Here is a 26,151-nt window from a genome sequence, read left to right as displayed (position 1 = left end):
CACCATCAAAAAGTATCTGATGGCTTTCAAACCATTAGAGTGTGTTATAGATTTATGTAATGATTCCACATCTATACTCACTAGTAGTTGATTATCTTCCAATTTGATGTCATTAATTTTCTTAAGCACATCTGTGGTGTCATGGGTATACGATGGTAACCCCAGTACATGATGGCACAGATATATATCAATAAAGTCGCTGGGTTTCTCTGAAAACCCTACTATACCAGATATTATTGGTCTACCTGGGGCATCCCTTAGGTTTTTGTGTGTTTTTGGCAGTAGGGAGAAAGTTGGAATTTTAGGGTTTGTGATCAAGTATTGGTATTCCCGATTAGTAATGACACCATCTTTAAATGCTTTATTGATAATCCTAGAGTACATGATCACTTTGTTATCAATTGGATTGAAGCTAGATTTCTTATAACAAGCAGTATCGTCTAGTTGGCAGCGTGCTTCCTTCATATAGAGGTTTTTTGGGCATACATCAATGTTTCTGCTTTGATCAGATGGTTTGATAACCACGTCTTTCCATGTTTTCATATCTTGTATGGCATCCCTTTCTCTTCGAGTAAGATTATCAAATTTGGGTCTAAGTCTTTTCTTTCTTTGTTGTATAACATCCAAGTCTCAGGATACCAGATTCATAAAAACACTTACCTCTGGGCATAAATTGTCCTGAGGAAAATATGTAGATTATTTTTACATATGGGCCATTTCCATTGCTTAGAAGTACCCACATATTCAACAAAATGAAAGGTAAAATATACAGTAGCCAGCAACAGGAAAATGCAGAGAGTGTTGGATACGGGTATAAGAACTCTATAATCTGGTAACATGGTCACTGATGTCAGACACCAAAGATGAGGCCAGTCTGATTAATAATGTGATTTATGTCTAGTAATAAGAAGTGCCCTAAGACGTTTAGAGAAAATTGGAGTCATTTTTTATTTTATATAAATAAAGTTAATAGCAGACTCACTCTCAGTGACGGCCTTTATAGTAAACTTATTTGGTACTATTAGCCCCAGTAGATGTGACAATTTATTAATGGGAGAATGAGCCTTGTGAAATATATTCAATACACTCTAAATGTAACTATTGCATTTCCAATGAGGGTGGACAAGACACATATTTATCTGTATTATTTTTGGCATTTCAATGTTACATTAATATGCTTGATACATAGACTAATATGTAATAGGAGGCTAGTTATATATAGTATCTAATATAGAACTACATTTGTGAACATAATAATTGCCCTATTCTGTTGTCATATTACTTAGTTCCTTGGTAAGGGGGCAACTGGGATTCTATAATATACAACTGCAAATAGTTCTAAATGCATCTATACTTAATTATGTATATAATATTTTGATGCAACTGGGTTTTTTAAACAATGTCCAGGTTACAAAAACTATTATGGTATATATTAGTGCTGTGTGTAACTCTTTATAATTTAGTCTTCTCCATCATAATTTTTCTTGTGTTCAATTCATTTCTGAAAAGCAGAATATACATTTTTGAGAAAAATATACAGCCCAGAACTCCAGCACATGAGGTCAATATGGTGAATGTCTCCACAGCCACCGAGTCTTTTCCTTTGGTGCTCAGATAGGCCGGGATCATTGCAATCCAGACACTGGAGAACACCAGCATGCTGAAGGTGATGTACTTGGCCTCATTAAAATTATCCGGTAATGTCCTCACCATGAAAGCCAGAACAAAGCTCACAGCTGCCAGGATCCCCATGTAACCCAACATAGAGTAGAACCCAATCACCGACCCCTCATTACACTGAATGATGATCATTCCCTGATAGGAGTGAAGGTCATACTCCTGGTAGGGAGGAGAAACAGACAGCCAGATACCACAGATCAGAGCTTGGACAGAGGAGCACACAATCACCACATAATTAGACACTTTAAGTGTGACCAATTTCCTCCAGAGACTGCCAGGTTTGATGGCTTTGAAAGCAATACATACAGTGACCGTCTTGGCCAATACAGAAGATACAGCTGTGGAGAAGAAGATCCCAAATGATGTCTGTCTCAGCCTGCAGGTTATATCCACCGGTCGACCGAGGAACAAGAACACAGAGAGGAAGCTCAGCAAGATGGAGACCAGGAGAATAAAGCTTACAGCCCGATTATTGGCTTTCACAATGGGACTGTCCCAGTAATAAATAAAGTTTCCTAATATAAATAATGTTATAGCAGAGAAAGATGAAGCTGTTACTGCAGAAATTAGCACCACAATGTCCTTCTCATATGATAGAAAGTCGTATGATTTGGCAATACAGATCACTTTTCTCTCATCCGGCCACTCTTCATCAGGACATCTATGGCAGATCTCACTGTCTGTAATTAAATATAGAACATAGACATATTATCTGTGTGGGCAATATTTTTTTAACATCAATTTTTTCTTGAACAACCTTATTAATCGAAATCTACCCCACAAAAATAACCAAATATAAGAGATTTCAGTGTCTCTACCTTAAATGACTTATGCAGTACTGTAGGTGCTACACTAAGGTTATTAATACATAACTGATTGCAAAACCAGGAGGCGAGGAAGTGACTGGGACAAGGGGAGGAGTGGGGAGGTTGCAGATACAGATCAATCAACCGTACCACATTGCAGAGTTGGTTGTTCCCATGGGATGGATGGGCCACCTTGAAGAACTTACCAGCAGGTCTGGCACTGTGTATGGTAGGTCTGACTCTGATAATCATCATCACTGTGCTACTCATCAGTTTGGTCACCTGGTGTGGAAACCTGTGTTGCATATATATGTAATGTATATATTATGCTTAATAAAGCATATATTAATGTAATACATGTGTGTCACATTGGAATAATCTCTGCTTATGGAAGGTTCTGCAATTGGGTATCATAATCTGAATATATATATATATATATATATATATATATACACAATGTTAAAGTTATTATTTATATATATATATATAGTATAATAACTTTAACATTGTTTTGGTTCAGTAAACCTGAGGGGTAGTAACCCGGAGAACATTATTTATTGTGATCTGCATATTATATTCATTTTGTCATATCTTTTCTAATGGAATCAGGATGAATGCCTGCTTGCTGTAAGGCTGGCAGTTCAAATCCAGACAACAGGAGACTTGCAGCAGTGAAAATCCCGACAGGGGATTTAGGTGAGTATTACTAACCCTACCCCCCCTAACCCTAACCCTCCCTTAGGGGTGCCTAACCCTAATGTCCCCTCCAGTGCCTAATCCTAACCCCCCTTTCCCTGCAGCCTAAACCTAAGTCTCCCAGGGGGTGTTGAACCCTAACCCCATCCCCTAACTTGACCCTAACCCTCCCGGGGGCTGCTTGACTCTAAGTTCCCCCCGCAAGCCCCTAACCTAACCCTCCCCCCATGGCTGTCCATGCCCACCGCCCGGCTCACCTTCGATCGGTATGCCAGGCGTTGGGCTCCCAGAGTAGGTATAATGACAGGCGTTGGGCTCCAAGCATAGGTGTAATGACAGGTGTCGGGATTTCATCACCTGTCATTAGTACCCAGCCAGGATTCAAAGTTCGGGAAGCTGGTGGTCGCAATTTCGACTTTCGGCTTCCTGACTGCATCTCCTTTTATCTTAAGTGCATTCCCCATAACAATTGTAGCCTATTACTCAAATATGATGATTATTCCTGTGTAAGACACATCCCTACCTGTAACATTGGACATTTCCCCCTCAGAACACGGGACACAGTCATAGCAGCAGACATGGAATCCTCCATTAGAAGCTTTTCTGTATCCAGGAGAACATCTGTCATTGCATCGGGATCTGGGGACCTTGTACAGGGAGTAATGAATATATTATTAATTAAACAGAGACTTTTAATGACAGCAGACACTGCAGTATAACATATACACACAAAGCTTACAAAGAGTCGGTATTTCTCTACTGAGATCAGGAAAGAAGCAGAAAGAAGTCCTTTGTGGGGGCACGCTTTAGAAGACCAGATTATGCACTATATTATAAAGGTTTTTTTTAAAACTAAACTTTAATTGTTAATAATATGTGGTAAATAAATTTGGTACAGTTAGATTATTCCAAAATTCCCTACGTTTATATATACAGGTAATGGGTGAAATATTTAAGGCACTAAGTAAACTTTTTGAGATGTAATATTAAGATTAGTCAGATATTAGTCTAATCTCACAAAATCTGAACCTATATAATTATGTCAGATTGATTATTAGAAATTGTTAACAGCACAAATGCTGAATATAAATATTTATTTACCAACAGAAATCAATTGTGTGTCCAGTATAGAAACAAATAGGAAGAAGAAACACAATTTATCATGTGTTTCAATAATTTGTTACAATGTATCAGGGACAATATCAAATTTCTTGTAAAAAAATAATTAGTTTTCTCTTATTTATTCGATTATGTCAAAAAAATTGATGAAAACATGTCTCTTAGTAATAATATCAGCAACTTGATGGCTGTAAAGCTACAATAAGGTTAATTTCAATTATATTATGGGTCCTGACACCTAATACAGAAATGTTATCAGACCTGTAATATGTATGTGTATGTATCATACAGCAACTATGACATCAATACATTCATCAGGGCAACTAAGAGAACCTAAAACAGCACAATAACTTGTCATATAAATGAGTCAGAAATCCAATATGTGTGTATTATAGTGTATGCAGCACATCTGATCTAAATGATCATAAATAATAAAGATATATTCAGCGCGGCAGCTGAGGAAACACCCCAAAAAGCATAATAATTGTATATTGCACATAAATAAAATCTGAAAACTGGTTATTACAGTGTGTACAGAGTATTGGTATGAGTGCAGTATGCAGCAGATTATTGTGTAACAGAGTATTGGTATGAATGCAGTATGCAGCAGATTATTGTGTAACAGAGTATTGGTATGAATGCAGTATACAGCAGATTATTATGTAACAGAGTATTGGTATGAATGCAGTATGTAGCAGATTATTGTGTAACAGAGTATAGGTATGAATGCAGTATGCAGCAGATTATTGTGTAACAGAGTATTGGTATGAGTGCAGAATGCTGCAGATTATTGTGTAACAGAGTATTGGTATGAATGCAGTATGCAGCAGATTATTGTGTAACAGAGTATAGGTATGAGTGCAGAATGCTGCAGATTATTGTGTAACAGAGTATTGGTATGAGTGCAGTATGCAGCAGATTATTGTGTAACAGAGTATTGGTATGAATACAGTATGCAGCAGATTATTGTGTAACAGAGTATAGGTATGAATGCAGTATGCAGCAGATTATTGTGTAACAGAGTATAGGTATGAGTGCAGAATGCTGCAGATTATTGTGTAACAGAGTATTGGTATGAGTGCAGTATGCAGCAGATTATTGTGTAACAGAGTATTGGTATGAATGCAGTATGCAGCAGATTATTGTGTAACAGAGTATTGGTATGAATGCAGTATGCAGCAGATTATTGTGTAACAGAGTATTGGTATGAATGCAGTATGCAGCAGATTATTGTGTAACAGAGTATAGGTATGAGTGCAGAATGCTGCAGATTATTGTGTAACAGAGTATTGGTATGAGTGCAGTATGCAGCAGATTATTGTGTAACAGAGTATTGGTATGAATGCAGTATGCAGCAGATTATTGTGTAACAGAGTATTGGTATGAATACAGTATGTAGCAGATTATTGTGTAACAGAGTATTGGTATGAGTGCAGAATGCTGCAAATTATTGTGTAACAGAGTATTGGTATGAATACAGTATGCAGCAGATTATTGTGTAACAGAGTATTGGTATGAGTGCAGTATGCAGCAGATTATTGTGTAACAGAGTATTGGTATGAGTGCAGTATGCAGCAGATTATTGTGTAACAGAGTATTGGTATGAAAGCAGTATGCAGCAGATTATTGTGTAACAGAGTATAGGTATGAGTGCAGAATGCTGCAGATTATTGTGTAACAGAGTATTGGTATGAATACAGTATGCAGCAGATTATTGTGTAACAGAGTATTGGTATGAGTGCAGTATACAGCAGATTATTATGTAACAGAGAATTGGTATGAATGCAGTATGCAGCAGATTATTGTGTAACAGAGTATTGGTATGAATGCAGTATGTAGCAGATTATTGTGTAGCAGAGTATTGGAATGAATGCAGTATGCAGCAGATTATTGTGTAACAGAGTATAGGTATGAATGCAGTATGTAGCAGATTATTGTGTAACAGAGTATAGGTATGAGTGCAGAATGCTGCAGATTATTGTGTAACAGAGTATTGGTATGAGTGCAGTATGCAGCAGATTATTGTGTAACAGAGTATTGGTATGAGTGCAGTATGCAGCAGATTATTGTGTAACAGAGTATTGGTATGAATGCAGTATGCAGCAGATTATTGTGTAACAGAGTAAAGGTATGAGTGCAGAATGCTGCAAATTATTGTGTAACAGAGTATTGGTATGAATACAGTATGCAGCAGATTATTGTGTAACAGAGTATTGGTATGAGTGCAGTATACAGCAGATTATTATGTAACAGAGAATTGGTATGAATGCAGTATGCAGCAGATTATTGTGTAACAGAGTATTGGTATGAATGCAGTATGTAGCAGATTATTGTGTAGCAGAGTATTGGAATGAATGCAGTATGCAGCAGATTATTGTGTAACAGAGTATAGGTATGTATGCAGTATGCAGCAGATTATTGTGTAACAGAGTATTGGTATGAATGCAGTATGTAGCAGATTATTGTGTAACAGAGTATTGGTATGAGTGCAGTATGCAGCAGATTATTGTGTAACAGAGTATTGGTATGAGTGCAGTATGCAGCAGATTATTGTGTAACAGAGTATTGGTATGAATGCAGTATGTAGCAGATTATTATGTAACAGAGTATTGGTATGAAAGCATTATGCAGCAGATTATTGTGTAACAGAATATTGGTATGAAAGCATTATGCAGCAGATTATTGTGTAACAGAGTATTGGTATGAATGCAGTATGCAGCAGATTATTGTGTTACAGAGTATTGGTATGAATGCAGCATGCAGCAGATTATTGTGTAACAGAGTATTGGTGTGAATAGTGTATGCAGCAGATTATTGTGTAACAGAGTATTGGTATGAATGCAGTATGTAGCAGATTATTTTGTAACAGAGTATTGGTATGAATACAGTATGCAGCAGATTATTGTGTAACAGAGTATTGGTATGAATGCAGTATGCAGCAGATTATTGTGTAACAGAGTATTGGTGTGAATACAGTATGTAGCAGATTATTGTGTAACAGAGTATTGGTATGAATACAGTATGTAGCAGATTATTGTGTAACAGAGTAAGGTATGAATACAGTATGTAGCAGATTATTGTGTAACAGAGTATTGTTATGAATGCAGTATGTAGCAGATTATTATGTAACAGAGTATTGGTATGATTGCAGTATGTAGTAGATTATTGTGTAACAGAGTATTGGTATGAATGCAGTATACAGCAGATTATTATGTAACAGAGAATTGGTATGAATACAGTATGTAGCAGATTATTGTGTAACAGAGTATTGGTATGAATGCAGTATGTAGCAGATTATTATGTAACAGAGTATTTGTATGATTGCAGTATGTAGCAGATTATTGTGTAACAGAGTATTGGTATGAATGCAGTATACAGCAGATTATTATGTAACAGAGTATTGGTATGAATGCAGTATGTAGCAGATTATTGTGTAACAGAGTAAGGTATGAATACAGTATGTAGTAGACTATTGTGTAACAGAGTATTTGTATGAATGCAGTATGTAGCAGATTATTGTGTAACAGAGTATTGGTATGAATGCAGTATGTAGCAGATTATTGTGTAACAGAGCATTGGTATGAATGTTGTGGAGCAGCAGGACCTTGGTTGAGTCCGATGGAACTCCTGTGCAAAAGAACTGTTGGGGGGCCGCATCAGAAAGGGGAGGTCATATCCGTGGGAGACCACTACTCTTAACCAAGCATCTGATGTGGTCTGATACCAAATCTGGGTGAATTAAAGAAGTTTGCCTCCCATCCTGGGAGCCTCCAGGGAGAGGCCTGCCCCGTCAGGCTGCAGGCTTGTCCTTAGACTTGGCTGGTGGATGTCTAGTAGCCCTTGGCTTGGAGGCCTTGGCTGATATCAGGTGCCATGGAAAACACTGACCTTTGGCTTTTTCTTGAGTGCGAAAGGGCCGAAATGAAGATGTCCAAGGCATTATATTGTATGCAAAGAGCACAAAAGCTGTCTTTTTAACCGCCAAGGTAGTCACAATTTGATCTAGCTCTGGACCAAATAGGATGTCCCCATAATAGGGAATAGAGTCCAGAGCCCGTTTTGAATATTAACCTGCTTTCCAGGAATGGAGACAAATGATATGATGGGCCACTACTGAAGTGGCAGATATCCTGGAGGCCAGGAGAGCCGTAACCATACTGTAGCTGACTCCCCTAAGTAGGAGGCTGCATCCCTAATGTGAGATACATAGGATAGTTGTTCCTTTGAATCATCAGAGGGAAATGTTTCTTCTAGATCTTCTGCCCAACTCTCAATGGCTTTTGCCACCCAGGCAGTAGCCCTAGCAGGACGAGTAATAGCTCCTGTAAGAGAGTAAATGGATATATGACAAGCTTCTATACATCTATCTGTAGTCTCCTTTAAGGAGGTAGCAGTGTGAATGGTAACATGGAATTTGAATTCACTGGTGGGTGAACTTCCCTTTTACTGCAATCGATAGCTGGAAGAGGGTAAATGGAACTGAATCATTTAGGGATTTGAAACCTTTTACCAGTATATTCCATTCTTCACTCATGTGATCAGATAGCTGGTCTGATTGAGGGAACTCTGGTAAAACTACTTTTTGATGTTTAAAAAGTGCATTTTTATTCTTAGGAGCAGGTTCAGCCTCTTCAACTCGTAAAATGGATTTTACAGCCTAACAAGAGCAGGTAAATATCTAGCTTAGAGGGTGGCTGTATGGAGTCAGAGAGAGATCTGCATCTTCTGCCTCCCCACATGATATGACTGAATCAGATAACTGAGTGGACTGGGAGGAAAACAGAGCCTGTTTAGAGGGTTGGTGGGTAAAGGCTTTTCCTTGTGTAGCATTTGCTGCAAGGCTGTAGAGGTATTAGCTAAACTCTGTACTGAGGGATACAGCATGTCTACCCATGGGGGAGGAAAAGGATTTGCAGGAAGTACCTGCTGTGGCCATCCCACAGGGGGAGCCACTATGGGGACAGCTCTCTGCCAGCATCTGTGAAAAGGCTGCCCAGGGAGGATCCTGAGGGAGAGACACCAGGGCTGAGGGACCAGGGGCTGTGTAGCAATTAGTGCAAAGCCCATCCTGAATAAGGTCCCCTTAGGCCAAACCCACTGAGCAGGCTTTACAGGACAACATAATAGGGGCAGGATCCCGAGGCTGTTTATTATTCTTCATTATTCTTTCCTCTGCCCGTCATAGTAATGATACAATGCAGTAAACACGGTGCAGTGTCTGAAATATTGCACAATGAAGTGTACAATAATCTATATATGACCCAATATCAAATTAAACAGCACTATATATGGCTCCACGTAGTATGCAAGATCATTAAAAATGACAGCATGTATTATGCAACACTGCTATATATGGCACAAGGTAATGTGCAACAGCACAATATATGTATATAAATGTAGCACAATATAGTGTGTTATTGCAGTAATAGAAGCCCCCTGGATGGACAGCACTTTATAAGGCACAAGTTAGTTGCACAAGTGCAAAATATGATACCAGGGGGTATGCAACCGTATTAGATATGGCACCATGTAGTGTGCAATGTGGTGTCATGTATGTGATTGCCCTCACAAATCTGAGGTACAATATCCCTCTTTACCTTAGTATGACAGGGTACAGTAGTGTAAAGGGATAGTTGTAACTGTCAGCAGTGGTGATAATTTCATTCCAGATGCCCGGAGGCAAGTTATAATTTGGTGCCTCCCCCCCCCGTCACAGCCACTAACACTGTAATATAGCAATTTCCATGCAGACAGACTATAGATAGATTAAGGCAGCAGCTGATGGTCTCACATGGAGCTCTCCACTAGTGTATGGTGGCTTCTCAGGTGCCGGGAAGAGGTGCCATTTATTGGGCGGCCATGACGGTACACTCCATGTACATAGTTACAAGCTCTAAGTGGGGTGAATATGTTGTGGATAATGTAGGCGGTGCCCCTTCAGAGCTGGAGCCCGGCGGCAGGTGCCTCCATTGTCTCCCATAGTTCTGCCCATGACTGACAGTATAGAAAAGGAAAAGTTAGAGCTAGCACAAGTCACATACAAATCAGAAAGAAAAATCTAATTTTCTGCAATGTGCACTAATATCAACTACATAGACCACAGTGGCTGGTAGGTTATAGCACTGTATAACCTTGCCCTTGGGAGTGGTATACAGAGAGACTGGACCCAGCAATTTCTGGAGTCTGCTTGCCTAAAATGGCTGCCGTGTGTCTCTGAGGGGGATGAGGGTGAAGGAGGAGCAACTGGGGGAGGGGCTGCAGGGAGATCGCCTTTTTTCCCTGGCTGACATCAACCACCAGGTCCCTGGCCTTAATATATACCTCTGCACCAGCATTTTAATGCTCCTGTGGCCTAATGGAGTAGTGGGCTGCCTCCCCAGTATCTACATCAGCGCCTCCGGTCTGTCTCTGGAGACCGGAGGCAAGAATACAATATTGTGTGGGTCCCTGTGAACAGGGTTCTGCTTTACCTGACCCCTGGATTCCGGGCTGAAGTCTGGGGGTCCAGGGAGCCTGCTAGCTAGTCTCCATTGTATCCCCGCTGGGAGTACCTAGCACAGGCTTGGAGTCATGGTGCTTCGGAGGAGTGATGGGGTGGCAGCACAGACATCCAGAGGACAGTCTGGTGCTGCTCACCCTTCTGGTAGAAATACAACTTGAATAAAATCAAAAAAATAAAAGCTTGGGCTGTATAAAGCAGCCCCTGTTATAATGGTGGTCCAGCTCCTTGCCAGACACCAACGAAACTGAAGTGCCTTCAGGCTGTGGTTGGGGTAAAGGGGGAAGGACTTGAGCATCCTAGGATTGAAAAGCTTTAGATCTCAATGTCTCCCCATTGAGCCCTAGAAAATGTATTTGATTATTCTCACAGCTAAATCTGTTAAACATTGAGGTAGGAGAAAGAGTCAATCCTTTCTTGAATAATGATGTTTGTATTGCAGAGAGTGTTTTATTGGATAGATTGATACATTTTGAAATCATCTAAGTTTTGGATTTCAATCAGATTCTCCTGTTGGTTTTGAGACAATTGTGTTTGAGGCATTGGTGTTTCTCATTCTGATGGTTCCCTGTTTCTTCTACCTACTCCCCTGCCTTCCTCCTCTTCCTCCTCTTGTCCAGTAGTTTCCGGGACAATTGGCTTTGGAGATGTGGAGAACGGTTCCCTTTGATATGATTCTGTGTTGTCCTCTGCACCGGAGGAATCTGCTTCAAAGGGGAATTAAAGTAGCTCTTAGTTTCTGATTCCACTTTAAGATGTTTCCTTTAGAGAAATCTTTTTTATCAAGACAGGATTTGTTCCATTTGTGTTCAGTAATGGTCTTCTCAAATTCCTCTAAATCTTTTTGATCTTGTCAAAACAATTCTGAAAATGGTTGTCTTGTTCCCACTGTGAGAGTTCTGTCCTTCCTTTTCACACTCTTCTAAAACTGAAAGTTTATGCTTTATTAGAATAGTAATACAATCCTGTAAACACTTTAATAAGCAGGAATCCCACTGTTTATGTAAATTCTCCATACTAAGATTGATCATTGAAAAAAGTTTAGGTCTTGGACCTCCTGGAGATATTTTCTATTTTTGGTAGTTTTCAAGGATTGTAATGTCAGAAGGCCTGATTCAGAGCTCGATGCTCTGACATGAGCGCTCGCTCTGAATCAGGGTCGTCCTAGCTGAAAATGGAGTGGCCTCCTGGCTGCTCGCATAGCTGTCGGTGACCACCCATGGCTTATGAAAGCGGCCAAAAAGATGGTCACGATGGTCAAGACCATCGTGACCATCAGGCTTGCGACAAGACCCTTAAGGTAGGGTCTCGTCTGCCGCAAGCCCGGAGTGCTTTTGGCTCTATCAGAGACAAAAACACTCCCACTGACATCACTAGTGATATCAGTGGGGTCGGACCTAGACGGTAGGCGTTCCAATGGGAACGCCTCCATCTGGGCAACCACGCCCCTGACACGCCCACCAAAGGGGGAGTGCTGTCACTCACCATCGACAGCACGCCCCCTTTGGTGCGAGACCCATAGCGATGGCTTGGCCGTCGTTATTCGGGTTTTGAGCATGCTCACGACGGAGCTCCCTCCATCGTGCACATGTGCTCTTGGGCACCATCGACCCGCTTGTGAGCGCTCAGCACTCGTGAGTGGGTCTGAATTAGGCCCAGAGTTGTAAACAATACTTCAGTTGTTCGAAATTGTCTTCCCAATTGGTGGTGGGTATCATATCCCTCAGATCTGATGGGAGGTTCTGTCATTTTTAAGTCTGGATCTTGCCATAATACTGAGTTGAATGTGAATATATATTTTTGTATATCAGAATTAAAGTTGATTTATTGGGATGTCCTCTATGCTATAATTTACTTAAAAATCATGTAAACATGTTTGTAAATGTGAAACTGAGACCAGATTCTTGATCCAGCACTCTCTCTCAAACAGGGAGAACCTGGTCGAGTGTGAGGTGCTTCCTTGTGAGAAAGCTCCACAGGTGAAACATGTGTTGGAACCACCAAGTACCTTGTTACTGTGCAGAGCAGGACACCTCAGCACACAGCTTCAAGTCTCTCACTCTGCTCTGCACTACACTGCAAGCAGCTTCTTACATGGACTGTTCAGGGATGTGTGCAGGGTACCTATGTGCTTAAGCTCCATACACATGGAGCAAGGCCTTTAATCAGACAACAATCAAATGATCATTGTCTGATCATCCTGCATGTGCTGGATGTTTGGTATCGAACATCCAGCACATGCAGGAATCCCCCCCTATATCGACCCCCAATTAATGATCGCAGGTCCCTATTGATAACGCAGGAATATGTGGTTGTACATATTCCTTCAGCAATTCATGAATATATGCATGTTTATTTTTCCCTATTTTTCCCTATATTGCAATGTAGAATATATAAATATGTTTAAGATGATATTCAGTATAGTTGTGTGAGGTGCAGCTGGGTTGCATTTGTTGAATGGTCTCCCTGGAGAGGATTTAGTCCTACCCTTCCCCCTCCAAAGTAAATAGATGAGTCCCTGTTGCATCAGTCATTTTGTTTAATATTTTATCAAAAGGTATCTATTCTTAAATGATGTATTAATAAGTATATAGAGATTAGTGTTTATTTCTATGGAGGTGTGATTAGCTGCAGATATATGGATAAGTTAGACCTGATGAAGCAGCCATTTATTTTAATGGTTCAGCAATAAAGACTTGTAGGTTTAAATCTGTGTCAGTTTTAACGTGAGCAAACTAGCAAGCAGCCAGTCTCAGATTTTATAAATAAAAATGGCTAATCCAGATAGCCTTGGCCTGCAAGAAGCTACATGGGAACAGAACAAGAAAACACTATGGGCCAAATGTAATAGGTAGTCAGTTTTAGTAACAGTACAAATTTGCACTTTCTCGCACTTTTAAAAAGTGCGAGTTTGTACTGAAACTCGCAAATTCAATAGCCTGCAAACTTTTCAGCTCGAGGCTACTGCATTTGCGAGTGCAGGCGAGTTTAGGACAATGTAAACTGACACCTTATAATGCGAGTAGCATTAAAAGGTGCGAGTTTTAGAGAAGCCATCACAGATCAGTGATATCCGTGAAGGCTTCTGTGTGTGTTAAAAAAAAAAAACGTGCACCCCCTCCCCAAAAGCATAACCAGCCCCGGGCTTTATAAAGCCTGTTCTGGTTCTAAAAATACAGGGGCCAAAATGCGTAGGGGGCCCCTGTATATTAAGAACCAGCACAGGGCTTTGTTGAGCTGGTCCTGGTTCTGGAAAATCAGGGGACAAAACGAGTAGGGGTCCCCTGAAAATTCCTGAACCAGCACCGAACTCTTTCTAGCAGGGGGATAATGCCACAGCCAGGGAAAACCTTTCACCGGTTTCCCCGGCCAAAGCATTATCCCTGACTGCTAGTTAGTCCAGGCCGGGGATCCCTGGGGAGTTGGGTACCCCCCCAATAAAGGGGTACCCCTCTCCAGGGCACCCCAGGCCTAGACTGATAGCCCGGGGCTATCCCCCGCACCCTAGGGCGGTGGGTGCCGGGTTGATAGTGTAAAGTGTAAAGTGTAAAAATAAGTTTTCCATATTGTCTTTATTTGTAGAACCACAAGTACCAGCAAGCCTCCCCTGCATGCTGGTATTTGGAGAACCACAAATACCAGCATGCGGGGCATTACGGGCCCACTGGCACTTGTAGTTCCACAACGAAAGAAATACGTAAATAAACAAACTTACACCGTGAAAGTATAATTTTAAGAAAGCATACATGCACACTCACACTCACACACACACATACTCACCTAGTATCCGAAGTAATCCATAGGGGTGTACCTGAAAAAAAAAATCCATACTCACCTCTCCTATGCGTAGATCACGTCCTCTTCTCCAAGTAGGCAATCCAGGGGTTAAAATAAAAAACCGAAAAAAACCCGATCCATGACGGACTGAGCAAAGGTATGTGTGTATGTCGCGACATTGTATCACTGATGTAAACCACAAGATTAACATCAATTAATCTTGCGGTTACTATGTAGCGGCTCTCACCATAGACGGGCTATGGGGATTTCTCACCATAGACGTCTAAGGGAGACAGAGGCTGGCCGCATTCAGCTAATCAGGGAGCTGCTCCGACGGAGATGCTCCCTGATTGGCTGGCGGCCCCTGCACTGACGGGGCACACGTGTGCCCCGGTCATTTACGCGGAGCAAAGGTATGTGTACACATATACCTTTGCTCAGTCCGGCATGGATCGGGTTTTTTTCGGTTTTTTATTTTAACCCCTGGATTGCCTACTTGGAGAAGAGGACGTGATCTACGCATAGGAGAGGTGAGTATGGATTTTTTTTTCAGGTACACCCCTATGGATTACTTCGGATAATAGGTGAGTATGTGTGAGTGTGAGTTTGAGTGTTCATGTATGTTTTATTAAAATTATACTTTCACGGTGTAAGTTTGTTTTTTTACAAATTTCTTTAGTTGTGGAACTACAAGTGCCAGCGGGCCCGTAATGCCCCACATGCTGGTATTTGTGGTTCCCCAAATACCAGCATGCAGGGGAGGCTTGCTGGTACTTGTGGTTCTACAAATAAAGACAATATGGAAAATTAAATTTTACACTTTCACTTTGCACTATCAACCCGGCACCCACCGCCCTAGGGTGCCGGGGATAGCCCCAGGCTATCAGTCTAGGCCTGGGGTGCCCTGGAGAGGGGTACCCCTTTATTGGGGGGGTACCCAAATCCCCAGGGATTTTGTCCCCTGATTTTCCAGAACCAGGACCAGCTCAACAAAGCCCTGTGCTGGTTCTTAATATACAGGGGCCCCCTACGCATTTTGGCCCCTGTATTTTTAGAACCAGAACAGGCTTTATAAAGCCCGGGGCTGGTTATGCTTTTGGGGAGGGGGTGCACATCATTTTTTTTTTATTTAAGCACATTTTACATAAGTACACACAGAAACATGTACATATCTCATGGATATGTGCATGTTTCTGTGTTAATCTGACCTGCTCAGGTTGTACTCGAGAGCCTGAAGCAGGTCTATTATTTGGGGACTTTTGGTAATCTTTTTTTTGCGAGTCTGAAACAGACCCTCTATTACATTGGGCGAGTTGATTGTTTTCAATGTGAAAACATCTGGATGCGAGTTTGAGAATGGAGAGTTTTAGTAACTCTGAAAAATGCAAGTTTTAGTGAACAGACACCCTATTACATTGGAGAGTTGTGAAAAATTGCGAGTTTAGCACCAAACTCGCAATTTACCAAAACAGACTACCTATTACATTTGGCCCTATATTTTGGTTAAGAGACACATAACCAATTAAGGCCTAGCATGTATGAATATTAAATAAATTAATATTCCCCATTGGGTTAATTGGAGGTATAGCGAGGATTAAGTATAAAAACTCCCCAGAGAACGAGGGAGGGGGAGCAGTCAGGGAACACTTAGAGGAAGGAGGAGGGAGCACACAACAAAGGTCTGCAGGGTGCCGTTGCCATACGTATGTATGAAATTGGCTGAGCTGATGCTGCACTGGGTGTCACAAATTCATTTTATAAGTGTTCCTTACTGCTGCTAATATAATCTATGGCCCTCATTCAGAGCCACTCGCAAACAGCAGTACGCTCGTTGCGTTCCGATGTTGACTAACCGCGCATGCGTCGGTGTAACACTGTGCATGTGCGTACGGCAGATTGTGAGCTTTTTTGGTCTCGTTCGTCAAATAGCGTACAGGAAGTGACATGTCAAATGTGATTGACAGAACAGGGCGTTTTTGGGTGTTGACGGGGGTGGAGATGGAAAAACGCAGGCGTGGCGAGGCATTTTTGGGGCGTACATACATTAGCAGATGCGAGCGTAAAATGTGTTCGGACCGACTGATACGTCACTGGATGATCCTCTTTCCCTTCAAAATGCTCGCACAGCTTAGGGTCTGGATTACTCGACCACATTGGCGATGGCCTTCTCCTCCGTCCCGGGACTCCACGATGTTGTTGCGATTAATCGCGGGTGGTCTGAAAAGCAATTAGTGTTGGATTGAAAACCGGCTTGGTATGTGTTTTGAAATCAGTTTTTTGGGATAGCACAATACCGTACGCAGGTGGCAATCATAGCTGCTAATGTCAGGATGACACAATCAATTTGCGTACATATGTGGGGGTTTATTTTGGCCTCAATTTGGTGGTTAGGGCCTATTGTAACAATAATGTCATCATGTTTTAATTTTCTCACCTTTTTATTTTTGCCTTTTGAATTTGCCTCGTTATGTGAATTTTTAAACGTTCCTTAAAGAGCCCTTTTTTTTTTTTAATTGTTTTTTTTTTTGTGCAAGTTTTTGCCTTTTGGGCTAGGATTAAATGTAACCCATTTGTACAATAATGTCACAATACAATGTCAGATTTTTGGTGTAAATTTATTGGTCAAACCAAAACTAAAATAATAAAAAATTTGGGGACATCTTTTTTTGGCAAAGATCATTCTCAAAATCAAACAAATTGGCCCAACATAACTGTAGACATAAACGTACAACAAAAAATTAAAAACATTTCACAAGAAAGGAGAGGGAAGTTTTGACCAGAAAGGAATATGAGCCAAGCACAGAAGGAGTGTGGGAAAAGTCGCCATTGCTGTCACCGTTTTTTCACCCTTTTGGATGGGGGAGGGAGGGCGCCAGACCGGGTACGGGATGTCATCGGGCTGGCCTGTCCAGAGGCAGATATTGTGGCCTCTGGACTAGGCACAGGGCTAGGCACATTTGGAGGATTGGCTGATGTTGTGCCAGAGGTGGAGGATCCTGATGTTCCGGCAGGAAGGGAGGTCGGCTCCACCATGTGCTGGCGAACGAGCTGCTCCAGGGCATTGGCGATGCGGATGTTGGCCCTGGTATTTTCCACCAGGGCCTGACCAATGGTCACGTTGGCCGCAGCATTTTGCTCCAGGGCCTCAGCCACCCGTAGCAGACTGGCGTCCATCCTCTGCAGAATCTCCGTATGGAAATCCGATTTGAAATTGAGTTCTATGAGGAGGGCCACTGCCTGCGAGGGGGATTGCCCTGGACTGGCTTCTGCAGGGTCCTCAGCCGGATGTACTGGTTCCTCCCCTGCCGAGCCAGCAGAAATTCGGCGGCCAAGGCTCCCCTCTGGAGCAGACTCATCCGCCTGTGTCTCTGTAAGGAAAAATGAGAAAAGACTCACATTAGAATCTACATATTGACCCACTAACCTTTCAGAGTTGGTGACATCAAAAGATTTACCTGGGACAACATGAGGAGCCGCAAAGTCTGGCATGTCCGTATCCATGTTGGACACGCCAAACACCTCCACAGGCTGCACACACCCCTGTGCCAGCTCTTCTAAATCCGTCAACTCCAATGACACAGGGGTGGGACCCCCACCTGTCCCCATTGCATGCCTAGCCCTGTCCGCGAGTTTTTGCTTTAGGCGATATTTGAAGTCGGCCCATCTGTGGGTAAAAATGGAAGCCATTATCCTTTTGTTTAAAATGGTGTTTGTTTTTAGGGGGGGGCAAGTGTTTACTTACCGCCGTTTGACATCCCGGGCTAGATGGACATAATCACCCACCCTATTGACAGCAACGGCTACCTCTTCCCACATTCTCCACTTCTGGCTTAGACTCATATTCCTGTCTGCCTGTGGCAGGATGTCCACACACTTCTGAATCAAAACCTCCATTTCCTTTCTTGTGAAATGTGGCTGCCTTTTTTTTTGGCAGCTTTGGCCGGAATACTGGGCCCAGCAGCCTCTTCCATGTCATCCTCCTCACCTATTTGTGTAAATATTTAGATTTCTCAAATTCACAACTTGCCCAATCTTATGTTTCAAATTAATCATTGATACAAAATGCATGAAAGACTTACCGCCTGACTCTTGGGCATTGTTTCCCTGGTCTGTCGCCATGTCTGAGGTCCAAACAAGAAATACACCAGAATTTAAATGTGTTTTCATGACGTATTTATACATGCGTCCTTATTTTGCGGCCGCATCATTGATTGTGTGTTCCTATGATCCCTCCTTAATTTGTGCAGGAAACGAAACACTATTTATGGCTTGGTGTGTCTCGAGTCGAGGTGGCGTTTTTGGATTGTTGGAGGTTACCTTGGTTGGAGTTTCTTGTTTGCGGATAAAGGAGTTGGCGTTTGGAGTTTACTTTGTTTGCTAGATTTGCGTTTTTATTTTCCGTTCTCTTTTTTGGTATTTTTATTTTTGGCCTCGTTTCTTGATTTGGTAAGTTTTGTGAAGTCTAACTTTGGTTCAATTGGTGTCTCATTGTGTTTCTTCTTGTTTTTAATTTTTGGATCCATAATTTCATATCTTTTAGCTTTTTTTTAATTTCGGACCCAAAGACCTTTTGATTTGGAATCTTATATATTTGCTCTTGGTAAGTCCATTTTTTATCTTGTATTTGTGAACTAATTAGCGCATTTTTCTCTGTTTGTATAGTGACTTATATTTGCGAACTAATTAGCGCATTTTTACTACTTACTATTGTGACTTGTATTTGCGAACTAATTAGCGCATTTTTACTACTTACTATTGTGACTTGTATTTGCGAACTAATTAGCTCATTTTTACTACTTACTATTGTGACTTGTATTTGCGAACTAATTAGCGCATTTTTACTACTTACTATTGTGACTTCTTTTGCGAACTAATTAGCGCATTTTTACTACTTACTATTGTGACTTGTATTTGCGAACTAATTAGCGCATTTTTCTCTGTTTGTATAGTGACTTGTATTTGCGAACTAATTAGCGCATTTTTACTACTTACTATTGTGACTTGTATTTGCGAACTAATTAGCGCACTTTTACTACTTACTATTGTGTCTTGTATTTGCGAACTAATTAGCGCATTTTTCTCTGTTTGTATAGTGACTTGTATTTGCGAACTAATTAGCGCATTTTTACTACTTACTATTGTAACTTGTATTTGCGAACTAATTAGCGCATTTTTACTACTTACTATTGTGACTTGTATTTGCAAACTAATTAGCGCATTTTTCTCAGTTTGTTTATTAACTTGTATTTGCGAACTAATTAGCGCATTTTTAAATGCTTATTAATCCTGTAAAATTTTTTGTGGTTGCCCTTTCGCTTTTTTGGCTTACATTTCAACCCATTTTGATGTACTGTGTTCAATGTCGTTTTGCTCTTTGGCCAAATGTGTGTTTCGCATATTTTAAGTTTTGTCTAGCACAAAATTTAGAAACATAAATGCACAGACTAAAATTTTTCAAATTATTTTTGTGATTAATTTCAGTTTGGACGTATCATGACAATACCCCGGCATGTAAGCAGCAATGGATGGTATCATCAAGCTAAGTTGTTCTTCATTTTCTTTTGGGGTGGGTCCAAAGCCTTACATTTCAATCTTGCCATTTCAGGTTGATCTTGGGCGGATTGTTCTGGCCATGCTCCCGGAAGCCGACCAACCTCAATCTCGTCCCAGGCGTAGGCATCGTAGGCGTGCAAGGCCCCAGATATTTCGAACACGTGTCACCCTTTTTGGAATGCCCAATGATGAGGTTTTAAGACGCTACCGTCTTCCTCCCAAAATCATCATAGACACTCTCTCATTAATAGAGAGTGATCTTGAGCGGCAAATTGACAGTCCAACAGCAATACCACCACTTATGCAAATTATGGCGGTGTTACATTTCTGTGCCTCAGGATCGTTTCAAACAACGGTGGGAATAGTGGCGGGCATCTAACAATCCCCCTTTTCCCGGATCCTGAGGGCAGTGATGGAGGCACTTTTCAAGCACCTCCATCATTTTATTCAAATGCCTTTGGATATGGGTGCCCTTAGTGTGGCCAAGGCCAATTTTTACCAAATAGCTGGCTTCCCACACATCATAGGGGTTGTGGATGGTACTCACATACCACTTCAGCCTCCAGCATGGCTGGAGGCCAAATTTCGAAACAGGAAACACTATCACTCCCTGAATGTAATGGTGGTATGTGATGCCTCCCTCCAGATCCTGTCCCTGAATGCTAAATTACCAGGAAGTGCATATGACTCCTTCGTCATCCGGCAATCAGGGATATGGCACAAATTAACCAACCTACAAGTTGGTGATGCATGGCTTCTGGGTAAGTGGAGACCTTTAGTACATAACAATGTTAAGCTTGATATACAGTGTTCCTGATGTTGTCTATTATTTTTCACAGGAGACAGTGGATACCCTTGCATGTCCTGGCTGCTCACTCCTTATTTGGCTCCCACACCAGGGCCACAAAGTGAGTATAATTCCGCACTTACAGCCACCAGGCAAGTGGTGGAGCACTGTATCGGCCTTTTAAAAGGCCGATTCAGATGCCTCCACCGCTCTGGTGGCAAGCTCATGTATTTGCCGGATATGGTGTCGAAAATTGTGGTCCTGTGTGGGATATTTCACAACATCGCCATAAGGAGTGGTGTCCCAGTGCAGCCAGTGGATGCCTTACCTGAGGATGGCCCACCCGAGGTTGGTCGGAGGTCAGTATGTGGGGGGGCCATACGCGATGATGTGGTGGCCAGATTTTTTAGGTAAGTTTTGACAAAACAACAGTGTTTATACCTAATGTGTTTGGGTTTGTTTGTGAACATCTAATTATTTAATGTTTTTTTCACCATCTTCTGTTTTTTCACATAATCTTTGGCACTCCAACGCTCACTACTTCCTGCTACCCTTACAAAACCTGGATGTGGACATTTTGGGAATATATACGGGAACCCATATTGCAACGCCATGTTTGTGGAATCATGTTGGCATGGTCCTTCGTCAACCAGTTCTTGATTTGTTGTTTTTTGTTTTTGTTTGTTTGGTATGTGTTGTATTTGAGATTATCACTGTGTGTTTTTTTTGTGAGTGACCACTTTGATTTATCACTTCTGTTGTGAATAAATGTTTGGAGAGTGAAATGGTCTTCCTTTTTTTGGACGTTACCAGCAAGTGTAACCAGGTTCACACAAGTTACATTTGACTAAGGGGTAATCCAGTACTGACACCAGTTGAGCTAAAATGTAATCTGTTTTCAGGTTCCAAACCCACACCAAAAGGAAGCCTGGCCCAACCTTGGGATTTGTAAGATTGGCCTAAGCAGCTTGCACACCAACTAGGAACCTGTAAAATGTTGAAATATCTAATTGACACTAGACCAAAAATGGCAAATGACATTGTTACTGTTATGTGTTTCTTGTGGCTGTTTTACATACAAATACAAAACACAATCTTACTGTAAAAAAAAGGAAATCCTTCCTGGAACAGTCTACTTATGTCAGGGTAAACAATCTTTGTTTTTGAAAAAACGAATGAGCCAGAACGTTACTTAGAAAAAAACAATTTATTTATAAAATGAACACAAACAAAAAAAACCTATTGACGAAGGAGGACCGACATACGGTCAAGGGCCACGAGCACCCCGATGATATTGTGGCACATCCGGACCACGCAGTCGGCTAAATCTTCCCTACGCCTCTGTTCCTCTGTGGGTGAGAAAAGTGTGTGGATTAATACAACAATAGGGAAACCACATTAAAAAAAAAAAACACAACAAAACCACCCAAATAACTTTTTAAAAAAAAACACAGCAAACTGAAATGGGGGCTGCAAAAAATACAAGGCCTGTACAAATTCCCACAGGTGTGATGTGTGTATGTTGAAATCAGCAGTAACAGGTAAAGGCAATCTGCAAAATCAGCAAAAGTCTACCCAAAAACCCCGAAAAAAAGAACGACACATGATTACATACAAACAGTTTGTGTTTAAAAAAAAGCCTAAAGAAAAACATACCGGAAGAAAAAACGCCAGCTCCGGAAGGCCCTCCATCATCCTCCTCGGAAGTGCCTCAATTCCCCAAAGATCGGGGCGGGGTAATTACCGACTCCGGGGAGGGGGTAATTCGAAGAGGGGTGGTTGGAGGAGAGGGGGAAGTGGGACGGAGGGGAAGGAGGCCCGACATTTCAGGGAGAGGGTCTTGGAAGGCTGGGGAGGAGTGGGGAATAGGGGAATTATTGGGTGTGGAGTGTTGGCTGGGGGTTGGGGAGAGTGGCCGGGAGCGCCGTCTGGCCGGACGTTGACGGCGTAGTCTTGGCTGGCCCCCTAAAAGATGTTAAACAAATTGTGGTTAGTTTCAACACAAATCCTGGCCAAAAAACTATTTCAAATCCCCCCCCCCCAAAAAAAACCATGCAGATATGAGGACAATGCAAAAATATGAAATACAGGGAAAACATGGCCATGCAGATATGAGTAGAATGAATAAATAGGACAGACATGAAAACATGCACACGCAGATATGAGTAGAATGAATAAATAGGACAAACATGAAAACATGCACACGCAGATATGAGTAGAATGAATAAATAGGACAGACATGAAAACATGCACACGCAGATATGAGTAGAATGAATAAATAGGACAGACATGAAAACATGCACATGCAGATATGAGTAGAATGAATAAATAGGACAGACATGAAAACATGCACACGCAGATATGAGTAGAATGAATAAATAGGACAGACATGAAAACATGCACACGCAGTAAGGGCCACAAAGACAAACATGAAAACCACAATACATAAAACTTACTTTCCGTGATCTGCATGCGAAAGCATGCAAGCAAGCGGGGCGTCCGCCATTGCAGGTCCGACCACCTGCGCTCCAGCTGGCCGATGTTGCGGCATGAGCCGAAGGAGCGCAGGCGGGCCCGTGCCTCCGCATATGCGGAACGCTTCTGCTGGTTGGTGATGGGTGGAGGCTGGCTGGTGATCCACCTATCCATGACCTCCGTAAGCACAAGGAGCTCGCGCCTGGTGAATGCGGAGGCTCTCATGATGGCAATGGTGTTTTTCTTAAAAATAATTTTTGATAAAGTGCCAAAAAAATTTCTGATTGGCTAATGTATTTGGGAAATTAACAGGAGCAATTCTATTGGTTAGTGTATGAGTCATGTGTTCGACAGGGCCACAAATCTCTTGAGAGTTATGATAGGCTTGATGCAGTGACATGCGTAAGCAAATTTACATAAAGAAATGAACCCCGGGAAATATGCGGGGATCCAAAGAAATAGAACAATTGTTTAATTGGGGCTAACATGTTTTTTGAGCAATAAAAGCGAATGTTTAAGCCGTACGTATTCTGCGGGTAAACACAAACACGGACAAGATTAAAGTTTCTTGCATTGTGTTGAAAAAAAACAACAATTAAGCTAATTGATACATTGATTGCCATGATACGATTGAGGGAGGTAGGCAGAATAAAGGAGCAGGTAATCGACATCTGACAAGCCCACTTCCGGTTTGTACTTGTGCGTGCGTTCCCTTCAAGCCATTTCGGGGATGTATGCTCGCTATTTGGCACGCTCGTTAGTTAGAGGAGGGGTCGTCTGAGTTTGGGGCGGATTTTTATATGCGTTCGAAAATACGAGCAAGGCCTTGAATTTAAATATTTTTTTACGTACGCCGAACGTACGTACGCCCAATTGCGAGTGGGTCTGAATGAGGGCCTATGTCTTTTGTTGTAAGTCTGCATTGGCAAAATACATGTATAATTATGCTGTCTTTAAGTAAAAGCATTGTCATTTATTTTAGAATCTGTATTGGTGTGAATTATTTCATTTCTTCTTATAACAAGTAAGGTTTATAAATAAATCTAGAACACATTGTGCTATCACTATGATAACCTGGTACATATCGATCAGGTTGGCCTGCATACGTGGGCGATGTAGGATATCGATAGCGACCATCCATGCCCTTGCATTGACCATCGTTTGGTCATTTGAAGGGGCCAATCCATGGATGATTTGAATGATAATGATATGATCAATATCGTTATCATACAAATCTACCAGTTTTATCTGACTGTGTGTACGCAACTTTGCTGTAAGAAAATGTTTCTAGCCAGGAGCAGGGTTAAACCATTTTGGCACTGAATTAGGCATGTTTAATTTCAAGTAAGCAGTAAGCTCATTACTCATTTGAAAGTTTATAGGACATTTTTAAATATTTTAAGGGACTGATAGTGTCACGAATTGTGTCTGTGAGTTACCTGTCTCAGGTGATGAGCGGGATTCAATGGATACAGACATGACTACAACCACAGATGAGGTGGATAGCTCTATTTGCAAGATTTGTTTAGCAGTGAAAACTGCCTTTGATGATAAATGACAGGAACTTGGAAGAACCAGACTGGAACCGGCAGGAGGACTAGTTGAGTTGAACTGATGAACTTGGATCTTGGCTCTGGGCTGGAACTACGTGGCTTGAACTGATGAACTTGGAACTTGACTCTCGACTGGAACAACGTGGACAGAATTGATGAGCTTGGAACTTGACTCTGGACTGGAACAATGTGGATAGAACTGATATTACAGGAACTTGACTCTGAGTTGGAATAACGTGACAATGGCTGAAGGGAAATCAGGTAATGCTGAGATGAGGGTTAAACAGGGTGATCTGGAAATGCTGTGATAAGGTTGGAACTCAGGAGCAGGCTGGATTGGATAATTGGGAATAACAGGTTTCAGGAAGGAATGGATAGGTTTGGGATTTTTAGGTTCAGGGAGGGAGTAGGTAGGTAAAAGGAGCAGGAGTTGATCCACAGCAGGAAGCAAGGCAGGATAACACAATGCAGGTTTACAGAGTGCCAGGGACCAACCAGGAGTAGGACTATCAGCAGAGCACAGGCCTGGTATTGCTGTAAAAGGACATCTGGATGCCAGGTATTACTGTAGCAGGTTTTCGGGATGCTCCAGGGGTTACTGTCAGCAGGTTTACTGGATTGCCAGGTTTAGTATAGCAGGTTTTCTGGATTGCACCGGGGGTTGCTGCCAGCAGGTTTACTGGATTGCCAGGTATAGCTGTAAAAGGTTTTCTTGATTGCACCAGGGGTTGCTGTAGCAGGTATCAGGGATACACTAGAATGCAGAAACAGCATGAACCATACACCACAGGAAGACATGATGTTCAGGCCCAGAATGCTATCAGTGGAGGAAATATATACCCTTGGTCTGGCAGCAACTGGGGGATATGGACAGGTGGTCTGGCAGTAGCATCCTGAGTGGTGGAAGGCACAACATGCAGAGGAAGTATTCATCTCTGCAGCACTGAGAATCAGAACCACACCTGTGAATCCAATCAGGGCTAGCAATGCTCACAGACAGAGGATGCTCAGGTGGACAATCAGTGTGGAAGGGAATGCACACAGAAGTGTAGCAGCCAGCATGACCAGATCAGATCCTCCAGGCAACCACACACACAGATCCACAGAGCCAGCTGGCAGTGGAAAGTCAACAGGCAAAAGGGAAAAACCAGACAGGGTCGTGACAGTACCCCGTCTTTATGGCTGGACTCCGGACACCAAGGAAAA

At 41.9% G+C, this 26,151-nt stretch overlaps 1 protein-coding gene across 1 annotated transcript; it reads right to left on the bottom strand.

The window, feature by feature from the left end:
* Window positions 1–1,452: 1,452 nt before the first annotated feature.
* On the bottom strand, window positions 1,453–24,871 carry LOC148481533 (vomeronasal type-2 receptor 26-like). The gene is made up of 4 exons (XM_088453291.1): window positions 24,832–24,871; window positions 12,416–12,444; window positions 3,706–3,829; window positions 1,453–2,360 (listed from the first exon to the last, which is right to left on the bottom strand). Exons 1-4 carry the CDS (start codon window positions 24,869–24,871, stop codon window positions 1,453–1,455), a joined length of 1,101 nt encoding a protein of 366 aa, XP_088309417.1.
* Between the last annotated feature and the right edge of the window lie 1,280 nt (window positions 24,872–26,151).

Source organism: Taudactylus pleione, unplaced genomic scaffold (genome assembly GCF_031769625.1).
Source record: "Taudactylus pleione unplaced genomic scaffold, aTauple2 ptg000575l, whole genome shotgun sequence".
Taxonomy (NCBI): Eukaryota; Metazoa; Chordata; class Amphibia; order Anura; family Myobatrachidae; genus Taudactylus; species Taudactylus pleione.
The sequence above is the reverse complement of the archived record's forward strand: the minus strand, read 5'-3'. Positions and strand labels throughout refer to the sequence as shown.

Bases quoted from the DNA above. Each gene is read 5' to 3' on its own strand.
- LOC148481533 (XM_088453291.1), bottom strand. From the start codon at position 24,871: ATGTCTGTATCCATTGAATCCCGCTCATCACCTGAGACAG. The intron at 12,445-24,831 runs GTAACTCACAGA...GGCCTAATTCAG, and splicing joins CCGCTCATCACCTGAGACAG to ACCCACTCACGAGTGCTGAG. The intron at 2,361-3,705 runs GTAGGGATGTGT...ATTTAATTACAG, and splicing joins GGAAATGTCCAATGTTACAG to ACAGTGAGATCTGCCATAGA.